Source organism: Macaca fascicularis, chromosome 4, assembly GCF_037993035.2.
Source record: "Macaca fascicularis isolate 582-1 chromosome 4, T2T-MFA8v1.1".
Taxonomy (NCBI): domain Eukaryota; kingdom Metazoa; phylum Chordata; class Mammalia; order Primates; family Cercopithecidae; genus Macaca; species Macaca fascicularis.
Window position 1 is genome coordinate 65,981,821 of NC_088378.1, and position 13,261 is coordinate 65,995,081.

A 13,261-nucleotide genomic window follows, 5' to 3' on the forward strand; every position below is an offset into this window, starting at 1 on the left:
ACTTTGCCATCATTCTACCTGGATCGTAAACTCTGGGTGACACATGAGTATTTCTGGGATTGCAGTTTGGCTCTTCATGTATTATTCAGTAAATAAATCTGGTTCTGTTCTTGATTCTTTTCTACCTTGGCTATTTCTTGTTTCCGTTCCATGTGTCCCCTCCTCTTTCTGTCTCCTGTCTTTTCCCGGTTGTAGCCAGTCCAAACCCATTGCTAGTGTCTAACGTCATCTCCCTCTCACACAACCCAGCTTTCCTGACTCAATCTTCCCACTGGCTCCCTCATCGTGTTCCCTGGACTCCACTTCACCTCTTCTTTCCAGCCAGTGCATGACCTGAATCCCAGGGGAGTTGCCTCCCAGGTCTGCCCCCTCCTGGCAGGGGGGATGTGGGTAGGGAGAGGGGCCTCTTTAGCCCCATTCTGTGGGAAGGCAGTTGAAAATGAGACCATCTTTGCTGCCTGGGACACCACCCATGTGACCCCACGTGCACACAGAGCCTCCACCATTGCCATTTGCCCAGCAGGGGTTGCCCAGGCTGGCGGTAGCTGTGGGTAGGGGTCTGCTTCCCTGTGTCTCTCTGGTCCCCTACCACTGCCTGCTACCATGTCCTTCTAGAACAGACCCAGTGGTTTAGGGCGATGTTGAAAGTCAGTCAACAGGCAGAAGCCCATTCCCTCCTGTTTTGCCTGCAGCCCTGTGTGCCCAGATGGTGACATTGGTTAACCATGGCACAGCAGACCACGGCACCGCACTGGGTAATGTGCTCAACCTTCTGGTCTAAAGATGAATTCTCTCCAGCCTGGAGAAGATCATCACTGATATGTTCTGGCATGGTCTATTTGGCATTCATCCTCGGAAACATTAGGAGAGCAGGAGCGTTTCTTTCTCTAGCCTGTAATAGATCGATAGGGGATGCCAGATGTATGTGTAAACTCCCAAACCCAGGATGAATGGATTTTTCGCCCTGAGAAATATCTGTATCCTGTAAATAGAATTTTATAAGCATTTGTGGGACAGAAAAAGTCTCTGGCCTTTTCACATTGCCACACTCTCGGGTGATGGATCTCATCTGCTGAAGAGCACCAAGCTTTTTCCCTTTGTGTTAGACACATCTTGTGGAACTCTTGACTTCCTCTCTCTCAATGTCCTCCGAGAACTCGTGGTTCCCAGCTGCCTATCAAGCAGCGGAGGATGGCCATATAGGTCAGGGGTTGCCTGAAAGGCTGGGAAAACTCCCCCAAGTAAAAAATACCCCTCACCCTGATGTCACTCCGAGAAATGCCACCGCCCGTTCAGGGGCTTATTTTCTCCTTCTTCCCCTTCTCTGTAAGCAGAGAAGAGGCCGCCCACTAAAGCAGAGGGCTTTCTGGGCCCCAGAAGCCATTCTCCTCAGGGGAGACGCCTGTTGGCACTGCAGTCCTCAGCATTCAGAAGCCAAAATTAGAGTCTGCGATTGATGTACAAGTCAATATGTCATCCTTTTACCCAGGGCCTGAGCTGCAGCCAACTCAAACCAGTGTGCTTCCTGAGCAGGATGCCACAGTCACTGGCTCCACAGTGAAGCACAGAAAAAGGTGAAGGTCAAGTAGAAGTCAGAGGAAGGAAGGTGACGCCCAGGGAGCCCTCCAGTCATCACGGAGCCACAGAGGCTGCTCCACGCTGGGGCATGTGACGCCCCCTGCCCTGACGGAGGGTTCCATCTGGTTAGACGAAATTCCCGGAAGAGCAGGAACCAAGGCAAGGCCGGGAGAGAGAGAGGCCAGCAGCTAGAGAGTGGCCTGTGCCTGGGGGGGTTTCGGTTCCAGGCCTCCATCACGTCCACCTTTTGCGCGGCCCCTCACTTCCACTTGCCTCCTTGACTCGTGTCACTGTCCTGGAGGCTGTGGTGTGCTTCTTCTCTGTCTGGTCCATCGTTGGCCTCTCAGGATTCCACACCTACTTGATCAGCTCCAACCAGACGACAAATGAGGACGTAAGTTCCTGACCACACAAGACACTGGGTGTGTTCTTGGGTTTTGGGCAATGGAGGAGAAAAAGGAAAGAAGAGGTCGGGCCCAGCTTCTCCCATACATCCCATTCCAGATGTGAGCCCTTGGGAACAGAGGCGGTGCCGTGGAAACTTCTCCACATGCCATTCTGCATGTTTCTCTACTGGGAATCTCTACGTTCTCTTTTTTTCTGACCACATCCATTAGATACTAAGGTTGGCCAAGTGACACCCATTTCTGGCCCTGAAGAGAGTGTTCTTTCTATTCCTTTGAAATGGTTTCATAAGCTTCTTATCACACTTCCCCTGGTAGAAACCATGGCGGGCCAATATCTTGGAGTGAATGTTTGAGTCTGCCTTTCATATTTAATTTCTCTATGGGAGGAAATTGCCCTGACCCAAAATTTAACTTTTTATCCAGGATTGTCTGCCTGTACTTAATACAGATGAAGAGGAAGTATGAAAACAGGAAACAAGGCCGGGCACGGTGGCTCATGCCTGTAATCCCAGCACTTTGGGAGGCCAAGGCGGGCGGATCACAAGGTCAGGAGATCGTAGACCATCCTAGCTAACACAGTGAAACCCCGTCTCCACTAAAAATACAAAAAAATTACCCGGGCATGGTGGCAGGCGCTAATCCCAGCTACTCAGGAGGCTGAGACAGGAGAATCACTTGAACCCAGGAGGCAGAGTTTGCAGTGAGCTGAGATCGTGCCACTGCACTCCAGCCTGGGTGACAGAGTGACACTCCGTCTCAAAAAAAAAAAAAAAAAAAAAAAAAGAGGAAACAAAATGTTAGAGAATGTTTCCAGAGCAGCGTGGTCCACTTTGCTCTTTACACTTAGATTTTGATACAAGTCTCTATCCACACGTGAATTAAATGTCTCAGGATAGGTCCAGTTACCTTAAACAAAAGCTTGAGAAAATAGGTTGTGATAAGACACATGAGATAAGAGAATATTAATACAGTTATTTGTACTTGGTAGCTACAAATATCAGAATATGCAAAACAGACTATTTTGGTTACAAGAAGAGGCTGAATTATTTCAGTCTGTAAATTAGCAATGAGGGGAACCATTTCACCTGCCATTCATTTAATTATCATTTAGGGCACTAAATGTGAGTATGAAAAAATCTCTGCTGGCTTATATGAGATGGCCTTTTAGTATCATGTGGGACAAATAAAAGATGATTGTCCCTGAGAATATTATTCTTTCGCTAATCTAACCTGCTGTTTTAGGACATTTCCGAGTTTGGAGTAAATGCCCATTTTCTGTAAGAAAAATACCTCCATTTCTTTGGATTAAAGATGATTTGCATTCTTTATGGCTTCTCATGGTCCAGCTCACCTCAACCGTGCATTGGCGTGAAGGATATTGCTTGTTACTGACTTTCCTTTTCTTTCAGATTAAAGGATCCTGGTCAAATAAAAGAGGTAAAGAAAATTACAATCCCTACAGCTACGGAAATATCTTTACCAATTGCTGTGTTGCCCTGTGTGGGCCCATCTCACCAAGGTAAGACTCAGGACGCATCGTGCTCTTATACAGACCTTGGAAAACCGAATGCCTCAGCCGTTAGCACAGGCCCCCCGCCCTGGCGGAATGGGTCACCGCCACCAGGTGACCGCTTTGTGCCCCGTGGACATGGCCTTCATGAAATCGAGATCTGGCTCTGTGTGTGGTGTCACACTTCACACCTTTTTTGATCTTCAACCGAATCTGTGTCTGATTTGGGGAAAATTTCCTGAAGCCCAAAATAGAGAGACAGATGCCTGTGGCCCTGCTAATGACTGAGGACCTGCTAATGACTGAAGGTGTGCGCAGGGAGCCGTGGTTAGCATCGTCAGGGAGACAAGACACATGCAGGAAGGAAGCAGCCAGAAAGCCTGCGGAAACCAGTTTTGAAAGTTGATTTGCACAGAATAGAAATGTTCATAGGGAGAGAGCCACATGTGCCGCAGTCATTGAGACTGTGGTTGTGGTGATAATGACAATGACACGAACCATGGCAGTAGCTAACCTTTATTGAATCTGTGTTAAGCCCTGCTGTAAGTTCTTTACCTGCATCAGCCTTTTACAAGCTCACTCTGTACCTATAGGTAGGCACCATTATATCCCATTCTATGGATGAGGAAAGCGAGGCACAGAGTTTAAATAACGTGCCCAAGATCACACAGACAGTAAATGCTGGCCAGTCAGGATGCACACCCAGGCCGCCCAATGTCAGAGCCAGTGTGTGCCCACTGAGGCACGCTGCCTCCAAGTCAGAGTGTACAAGTTCAAAATACAGATTCTTTGTGAGTTACACCTATGGAGAATATTTTCAACTGATAAATCGAACCATGATCAACAAATAAGTATTGAGCAAATCTACTTGGTCTCTGGAATGAGTTTCCAACTCATTACTGCTTCCTGCCTTTTGGTCTCTAAATGTGTAAAACGGAGAAATTACAAAAGCCACCATGACTGTGTCCAGGGCAGACCCACTGGGCACCCAGACCTTACCGATGTGCGCTTGTGAAATGCAAACTTCATTTGATTATCAGCCTCAGTGAATCCTCATTAGAGAGGTAAAAAGAATTCAAGAAAAAAAATCCAAGCACATATTCCAAGGCCATCTGTGCACTGGCATTGAGTTATTATGACTTTGAGTCATCGTGGTGCTACTGCAAAACTAGAACTTGATCATTGTCTAGCTTTAGCCTAGAAAGTGGGGAGCCCAGCATGCCACTGTCCTCCTGAACGAGGGGTCCTCAAGGGACCCCTGACCTCCTCAGAGGCTTGGAAAGGGCAAGTGAGGATCCTGGGTTTGGGAGGCTGCTCGGTCCACAGGGGTCAGACATGCCTGGGCAGGTGCCAGCTCCTCTTGAAGAAACCTGACTCACCCAGGGATCCTTCCGGGAGCTCTTTAGGCAGAAAGTCTCTCAGGCAGTGGCTTGATTTGTCGCAGCCTCCATGGTGCTTCCCACTGGCATGTTTGTGGCTAGCAGGGCAGGCCAGGAAATTGAGTGTAAGAGCCAGGGAGAGCTGCCCTCTTTCCGCCGCCTGCGGTGTATGTGTGGGTCTAAGAGAGGATGCTGAAGCCTCAGTTCTGCCCAAATCTCCGTTCTTGTTCCCAAGTCCTTCATCTGCATATGGCATGGCTTTATGTTGTTTAGAGACCACAAACTGTCACAACCAAAATTATTTCCACAACTGGGTTAAATGTGCTTTTGTGGCTGGATTTGGGCTGTATTCTTTCCAAAATCCACGTTCCTTTGGGTGGGGCGTTTCTTGAGAATGGTCCTACCCTCAGAAGTGTTTGAATCATTTGTTAAAAGGTAAACTGAAGGACATGAAAATATTGAAGAATGTATTTGAACGGAGGTGATTCATGAATCTGGCAGCTCCAGACTTGAAGCAGTGTGGGGCCCACTGAAGAGGCTCCAGGGATTTGGGGCCGCACTGCAGGGACTCCGGGGGAGGCTTTACTGGGTGAAGGTAGAGCGAGGCAAATGAGATATTTGCTTTGTTAAAGCAGGGCTATAGCTTTCCCTGGGTCATTCTGGCGCTTGGGCAGGGACACAGGCCACTCACAGGCTCCCAGGCAGATGTGAGGGGGTGATGCCTACCTTTGCCTCTCCCTCTCATCCTCTCTTGCCTTCCCCTCCCCCTGTGCTACCTCGCCCCAGCCCCTGTGCCCTTAAGTGGGCCAGGGCCTTCCCGGGCATCCCAGTCAGGCCCACCCGCTGAGAGTGTGCCCTGCCTCAGACCCACGTGCCCAGACCCCTGTGCTTGACTTGCCCCTCGTGGGTTCTTAAACGGTGCCATGCCATGCAAATGAAGCAGAGCGAGTCTTTGTGTTCCCTTTTGGGAGCCTGCATACCAAGAGTGCAGAGACCCACATTCGGTTCCTGCAATGTCACCAGAGGCAGGGACGGCAGCTGGCTGGGTATGGCCAGGTTTGGGGGGAGGGGTCCTCATATAAGCCTGACAGGAGGAATGGAAAATTGGGAACACAGAAAGGCCCAAGGAATGGTCAGTGTCACACCAGACTTGGGCCGGTCACGTGGGTCACGTGGCCACCACTGATGGCGCATGCGCAGTGGAGCCGGCTCCGTGCCAGGCGCTGGGGGTGCACGGGAGAGGGTCTGGCTCCTGGGCAGCAGGGACCGTCCATGGGCAGGCGGCGCACAGTAAGGTGCATGGGCCGCCCAGGAGTAGGTCTAAGCTGTGATCTCTCCTAAGGGTGAGAAGGAGTTTGGAGGAGGAAGTGGTGGGGAGGAGCAGGGTTTCAAAAGACAAAGGGGGCAGCCTGTGCAGGGACCCGAGGGTGAGGGTCCTGGCTCATCCAAGGAAATGCTGAGGGGGTTAGTGTCAGGAGTGAGGGGCGAGGGGAGCTGGGCCGAGAGGTGAGACAAGACAAGGGGCGAGGCCAGGTGACAAGAAGGATAGGCAGAGCCCGCTGTGTCCAGAGCATCACAGCCCTGGGAGCCCAGCTGCTACATTAAACAGGCTGGATGTGATGGGATGCTGGCCGAGAACGCTTCATTTTTCTCCCCCTGCTGTCCCTTCAGACTTTTTTGATGACCTAGTTCTTTTTCCGCTCCTGGATAAAATCCCCTGCAAGCCCCTTAATTTCTCTTGTCACTTAAAAGAGAGAGAGAGAGAGAGAGCGCGCGTCAGGGCACTTTCCCTCCAAAATAGTATCATTTCAGTGCATCAGAACTGCCAAGTTCATTGACAGTTAACACTTCCCATCCCTTCACCCGAACCTGGTTGGGAGAACTGTGGGGTTCCCTCTTCCCCTTGAGTTCTGCCCCACCCCCCGCCCCCAGCTAGTCCTGTCTCCCCACCAGCTTCCTGTCCAACAGTGAGGAGGGGATTTGGGCAGGGGGTCAGTGCTGTTGGTCCCCTGCCAATGCTCTAAACTGGTGGGGTCTGAGAGCTCCTGACTAAGAGTTTCCTCTGAGGACCCCCCATCGCAGTTCCCTGATGGAGGCAGGGCCTTTTCTCCTGAGAGTCACTCATACCTGCCACTGCAACCCCGCGCCCGAGGCCATGAGCCCTGCACAGGCCTCTCTGTGAGGCCCCCTCTGTGGGTCTCTTGGGCTGAGTCCTATCGTAGTTTCCTAGGGCACTGCAGTCCAACAACTGCCATGAAATGGGAGAGTTAAAACAACAGAAAGTTGTTCTGTTACAGTCGGAGGCTCGAAGCCTGAAATCAAGGTGCCAGCAGGGTTGCAACTGTCCCGAGGCTGGGGAGAACCCTTCCTTGCCTCTTCCGGGCACCTGGTGGGGCCATCAGCCCTCTGCGTTCCTTGGCTGGCACATGCTTCACTGCGGGGTAGCCTCTGTCAGCCCATGGCGTTCTCCCTGTGTGTCTCTGTACCCTCACCCAGCATTCTCTTCCTCTCCTCTTTTTCTTCTTGTAAGGACACCAGTCACATTGGACAAAGGCCCACTCCAATTGAGTGTGACCTCATCTTAACTTGGTTACATTTGCAAAGACCCTACCTCTAAGTAAGGTCACACTTGCAGGTACCAGGTTAGGACTTCATATCTTTCTGCACAGTTCAACCCGTGACATTCACTCAAGACCTGGTGGTGGTGGTTGTTTGCGACGGAATCTCACTCTGTCGCCCAGGCTGGAGTGCAATGGCATGATCTTGGCTCACTGCAACTTCTGCCTCCCAGGTTCAAGCGATTCTCCTGCCTCAGCCTCCCAAGTAGCTGGGATTACAGACACGTGCCACCACACCTGGCTAATTTTTTTGTATTTTTAGTAGAGACGGGGTTTCACCATGTTGGCCAGGCCTGTCTCAAACTCCTGACCTCTGGTGATCTGCCCACCTTGGCCTCCGAAAGTGCTAGGATCACAGGTGTGAACCACTGTGCCCAGTCCCTCAAGACAGCTTGGCATTGGCTCTCTCCCATGAGACCCACACCTGGACCTTCACCCAACCCTCAGGTCCCAGTCCATCCCTGGCTGTCACCCACACTAGAGGGCAGAGCACCTTTCTCCAAAACAGCCTTCTCTGCTCTTTCCCCCTCTGATCCTTTGTACCTTTGAAGGGAGGGTTGCAACGCTGGTTTGAGAACCCCCTTTGACGTCCTGCAGAGGAGGTCCGGCACTTCTCTTTGAAAGGTGGAGATTCTTGTTGCCTGTTGTTTTTTCTAAACCTATAGAGTGTTCAGCTGGAACTGAGGCAGAGGGAGTCCCATTTGAGGATCCCGTGGTTTTTCTGGCTTATCGTTCTGCCACTTAAAGACCTGAAGGCAGTAGTCATGAGGTTAACTCCTGTGTTCCAAAAGCTGAACTGACACGTAGGAGGCCCTGCGTTCTGAGAAAAGCAGCCCAGATAGTCAGTCCTCAGAGGTGGGGATGGTCGTGGCCTGAACACGTTTGCTGAGTGAATGTAGTAAGAAGATGTGCCGTTGAGGCTGGAGAGGAGCACTGGGGACAGATGGTGACAGGTGGAGTGAGACCAGCTTAGAGGCTGCCGCAGTTAGTGGACAAGAGGGAGATGCTGGCATCTGAGCAGGTGACATGCCCTTGGCCTGGCCAGGAGGCAGGCCATGCCACAGTCATGTTTAAAGGGAGAAGGAACAGAATCTGGTCACTGATTGTACATGAAAGTGAGGAGAGGAGTAGTCTAAGGTGCCTGAGGTGGGCCTATCATGGGAAGAGGGAGCCCTGACACGGAACCTGAAATAGTGCTGCTGCATCTCTGGCTTTTTATTCACTCTCTTCCTCCTGTGTTCTCTTCTCTCTCGCAGCCTAATTGACAGAAGAGGGTACATCCAGCCTGACACGCCGCAGCCAGCAGCACCCTCCAGCGGTATCACCATGTACGGGGCCACGCAGTCACAGAGCGACATGGTAGGAGCGGGGGCCACCGCCCCATGACAGCTTTCCTTTTGCTTGTGTGCTCACTAACAAGTCACCGAGCAGCCTTCCTAGCAGACCTCCCCAGGAGCAGGGGCAGCCCGCGGCCCCCCACCCCCTGACTACCGTGCTCAGACGGCAGGCAAGACGTTAAACAAAGGCAGTAGCCAGGGAAGCGTGTGGCCACTGAGTTTGGTGTGCTTGTTCACAGTTGTGCAGGGGAAGTCCACACACGCGATCCCTCTGCCAAAACAGCTTGAGGCATGTGGATGGAAGCCCCCTTTATACAGGATCAGGCTGTTGTTTGAGGGATGAGACACATGTCCCAGGCAAGGCTGTGCTCATGGTCTTCCATTTCCCTTTCCGTACCTTGGTCCCCATCTGTACTGACCCCTCTTCCACTTCCTCAAGCGTGCGTGGCTGGTGCTGCCAGTTCCCCTGCGTCCACCCAAAGTCTGGGATCAGCCCTGTGCTAAATAGTGCAAATGATCAGACCAGGTGTACGATCACTTGCCGCAAAACTGACCAGTGCCTCTCCAGGGCGCGTACACGTCTCACGCTTTCTTCGACGGGTGGACGTGCTTTGCTTCCTGCGTGCAGGTTCCCAGCCTGCAGGTTTCCAATGGGCAGGTGGAGATCTGGGGGAGGGGGCAGGAGTTATTCATGGACACCAGAAATCCCAGCCTGGCCTGGTCCCGACCATCAGTGTCTTAAGATTCCCTAGGTGTCTGGAAGGCAATGGCCTCTTTTTATTTGGAACAAATGTCCCTAAAGTTAGAAGTTCCATGTTCCTGCAGAGGACCTTGTCTTGTGGTGGTCCTGCGCTGTGTGCTCTTTCTGTAGCTGAATCACCCACTCCAGAGCGTCCATGACAGATCAGAGACCTGACTTTCAGGTAGACTGGATGTGGGCAGCAGCCCAGAACACCTTGCTTCTGGGAGCAAAGAACTGCAAGGTGGAAGCTGGCAGCCTCAAGAGAGTCCTGAGACTGTCAGCTTCCACAGCTGTGTGAACAAGGCTCAGCCCCCAGCAGAGGTGGCTGGGGTTTGTGTGTTGGTGTTGGTGGTGTCTTGTTTGTATTGCTTTGCTCTGCTTTGCTAATAAAACGTTTTCTCTCCCTCTCTCTTTTTTTTTTTTTTTTTTTTTTTGTAATCAGAGTCTCGCTCTGTCACCCAGGCTGGAATGCAGTGGCATGGTGTCAGCTCACTGCAACCTCTGCTTCCCAGATTCAAGCGAATCAGCCTTCCAAGTAGCTGGGACTGAAGGTGCATGCCATCATGCAGGCTACTTTTTGTACTTTTAGTAGAGACAGGGCTTCGCCACGTTGGCCAGGCTGGTCTCGAACTCCTGACCTCAGGTGATCCACCTGCCTCAGCCTCCCAAAGTGCTGGGATGACAGGCATGAGCCACTGTGCCTGGCATGTTTTCTTTCAAAGCAAGTACGTTTATTTCAGGGTCCTTGCCCTCCACTCTGTAAGGGATCAGGGAAACAGCTTGTTTGGTCATAACTCATGCACTCAAGGGACCCTTTGAGGGTCACTCCCCCATATTCTTCAGAAAAAGAAACTGAGAACAGACGGAGGAAGAGACAGGCTCGCAGGAAAGGGGATTACATTCACGGAGACCAGCTGTGTTCAGGGCGTGTGGTGGTCACCAACTCATTTAACCCTAAAGCCACAGTGGGAAAAGGGGACGCTTGACCCCACCTTTTTTAAGTAGGAGAGATTGGTCATCTGTCTACCCAAGAGCACACAGACACTAATTTGTGGGTTCAAAGCTAGCCTGGTGACTCCAGTGCCCACGTTCACTTCTGATACTGCATGCCCACAAGTGCACAGGCATTAAAGACCAGGAGATCTGTGCTCAGAGGCTTTCTTCACGATTCGCAGGTGTACAAGAAGTGCCCTTAAGGACAGAGCTCACCAGAATTCTGGCCACAACATACGTTGATCATTTCTCTGATGTGTGCATGTGTCTACACACAATAACCTCTCATTCAATCAGCCATCTACCTGGGTTCCCTCTGTGTGTTGAGGACTAGACTAGGAGCTAGAGATACAAAGTTTGTGGGGTACAGCTCATCCACCTTCAAAGGGGTCAGTAGTCGGGGGCAGCATGTGAGCAGATACATGAAGGAAGCATTAAGAACCTGCAGTAGAATTGACCACTGATGGCAACTGTCCTTCTCAAAACCAGTGAACTTATGTTCCTCTTACCCTGTGATCCCCATAATACTGGGCTCACCAAGTTCTTCAGGGTACTGATCTCAGCAAGTTCTATGCTTTGTTGAGATTAAGAAAATTAACAAAGGCTGTTTACAGGTGCTCTCACCAGGAAGCCACTTCAGGTCAAGACCAGGTGGGACATAATTCATCAATCCAGCAAACGGTTATTGAGCACCTACGCTGTGCCTCTGTGATAGAGAAGGTAGCTTTAACCATGGAAATGGGGAGGTCGTTTTACTCCATATGGCAAATCAGAGTCCCCTCTGGAGTCCATTCATTCTACACCCGCACCAAGACTCTGGTCAAGCGCACATATCGTGACATGGCAGAAATGCTAGGGTTCATCTGCCTATTCCTGTAGGAGTCACCTTCCAACTAACTAGTACCGCTGAAGGCACTGGACTGTGATGTGGTAAGCGTTGTTGGAAGAGGATGCTGCAAAGGTTAAGAAGCCTGTAGCCGTGCAGCAGCTGCCTGTTGGTCACCCCTTATCACTCAATCCAGTGTAAGGCTACTTTTTTTTTTTTTTGGAAATAGTGTCTCACTCTGTCGCCCAGGCTGGAGTGCAGTGGCATGATCTCCACTCACTGTAACCTCCGTCTCCTAGGTTCAAGTGATTCTCCTGCCTTGGCTTCCCGAGTAGCTGGGATTACAGGCACCCGCCACCACACCCAGCTAATTTTTTTATTTTTTAGTAGAGACGGGGTTTCACCATGTTGACCAAGCTGGTCTCAAGCTCCTGGCCTCAAGTGATCCACCAGCCTCTGCCTCCCAAAGTGCTAGGATTGCAGGCATGAGTCACCGCGCCCAGCCTGTAAGACTACTTATTAAGGCATCTGTTCATCTGTGGGCTTGAGTACTGTCAGGAAGTTTGAAGATAGCAAAAAAAAAAAAAAAAACCCAAGGCTCCTTGCCCTCCTATTCTCCACTGTGACTGAGGATGAGACAGCCTGAACACCCCAGGAAAGAGCTGCATGTGATGTCACCATGCCACTGAGCACCAGGCAGATCAGGAGGAGCTCTGGACCTGGAAGCAGAGCCTCTTCACTGCTGGCCTCAGGCTGATGGCATACAGAATCATGGCGGGATTGAGTGAGGACCTGTGTGCAGCCCTGGTCACCTGCCCAGGCTGACAGTGCACTCTCTGCCATGCACACCTGAGTGCAGGTGACTTCACATCTCCTGTAGCATCTTCTTGCCATCCATACACACAAAGGGAAGAGAGCACCATTTTTTGTTTGTTTTTGTTTTTTAAGGCAGATTCTCACTCTGTCGCCCAGGCTGAAGTACGGTGGTGAGATCTCAGCTCACTGCAATCTTCACCTCCTGGTCTCAAGGTGATCCTCCCACTTCAGCTTCCTGAGTAGCTGGGACTACAGGCATGCACCATCATGTCCGGCTAATTTTTGCATTTTTTGTAGCGACAGTTTTGCCATGTTGCCCAGGCTGGTCTCGAACTCCTGACCTCAAGCGATCCACCTGCCTCAGCCTCCCAAAGTGTTGGGATTACAGGTGTAAGCCACTGCATGTGGCCATTCATTCCTTTACTCAGGCATGCACAAATCTTTCCAGCGAGCTTCCAGGGGAAGGCTTGAAAGCACTGTCGGGTGTAAAGAAATGAACAGGACTCATGTGCACCTGGGAGCTGTACAGTACAAAAACGCTCCAGTATCACAGCCCTAATGAATCCATGCCCCATGAGTCTAGGCTCAGACACATGACATGTGCATGAAATTTCAGGATCAAGGTCTTAAAGCCCATGGACCTCATGGTAAAGAAGCTCTCCATCAGTGAGTACCATGGTCTACCGTCTCCCTAACGGAGGCAAAACTGTAAGAAATCTCAACATCCTGGGAGTCATACACATGTGAGTGCTAGTCTGGATTTGGTAATAGCACAGAATTTTAGAGTCAAGTCCCTTAAGCAGGATGTTCCAGCCAGTGATAAAAGCTGTACAGAGACATCTCTTCCACATGGTAAATGCTTTCGAGTCAGCCAGCGGGCTTTAAGATGACTTTTTATCCCCATCTGGAAGAGGAAAATTGGAGATGGGGATTCATTTTGCAGAGACCAGACTGCTGCCACTTACTAGAAGCATAAGCTTGATGAGTTGCTTAACCTCTCTGCCTCAGTGTTTTCATCTATAAATAGGAACATTGATATTCTTACCTTGTAGGGT

The 13,261-nt window shown here is 50.9% G+C and overlaps 1 protein-coding gene across 15 annotated transcripts in view; it reads left to right on the top strand.

The window, feature by feature from the left end:
* ZDHHC14 (zDHHC palmitoyltransferase 14) overlaps positions 1–13,261 on the top strand; it is a 299,524-nt gene that overhangs the window by 269,288 nt on the left and 16,975 nt on the right. For all 15 annotated transcript variants that reach the window (XM_005552195.4, XM_005552194.5, XM_045391336.3 and 12 more), the window contains 3 exons: positions 1,870–1,972; positions 3,395–3,504; positions 8,749–8,851. In XM_005552195.4, the coding sequence (XP_005552252.1) occupies positions 1,870–1,972; positions 3,395–3,504; positions 8,749–8,851 (316 nt within the window). The remainder of the gene's footprint in view (positions 1–1,869; positions 1,973–3,394; positions 3,505–8,748; positions 8,852–13,261) is intronic.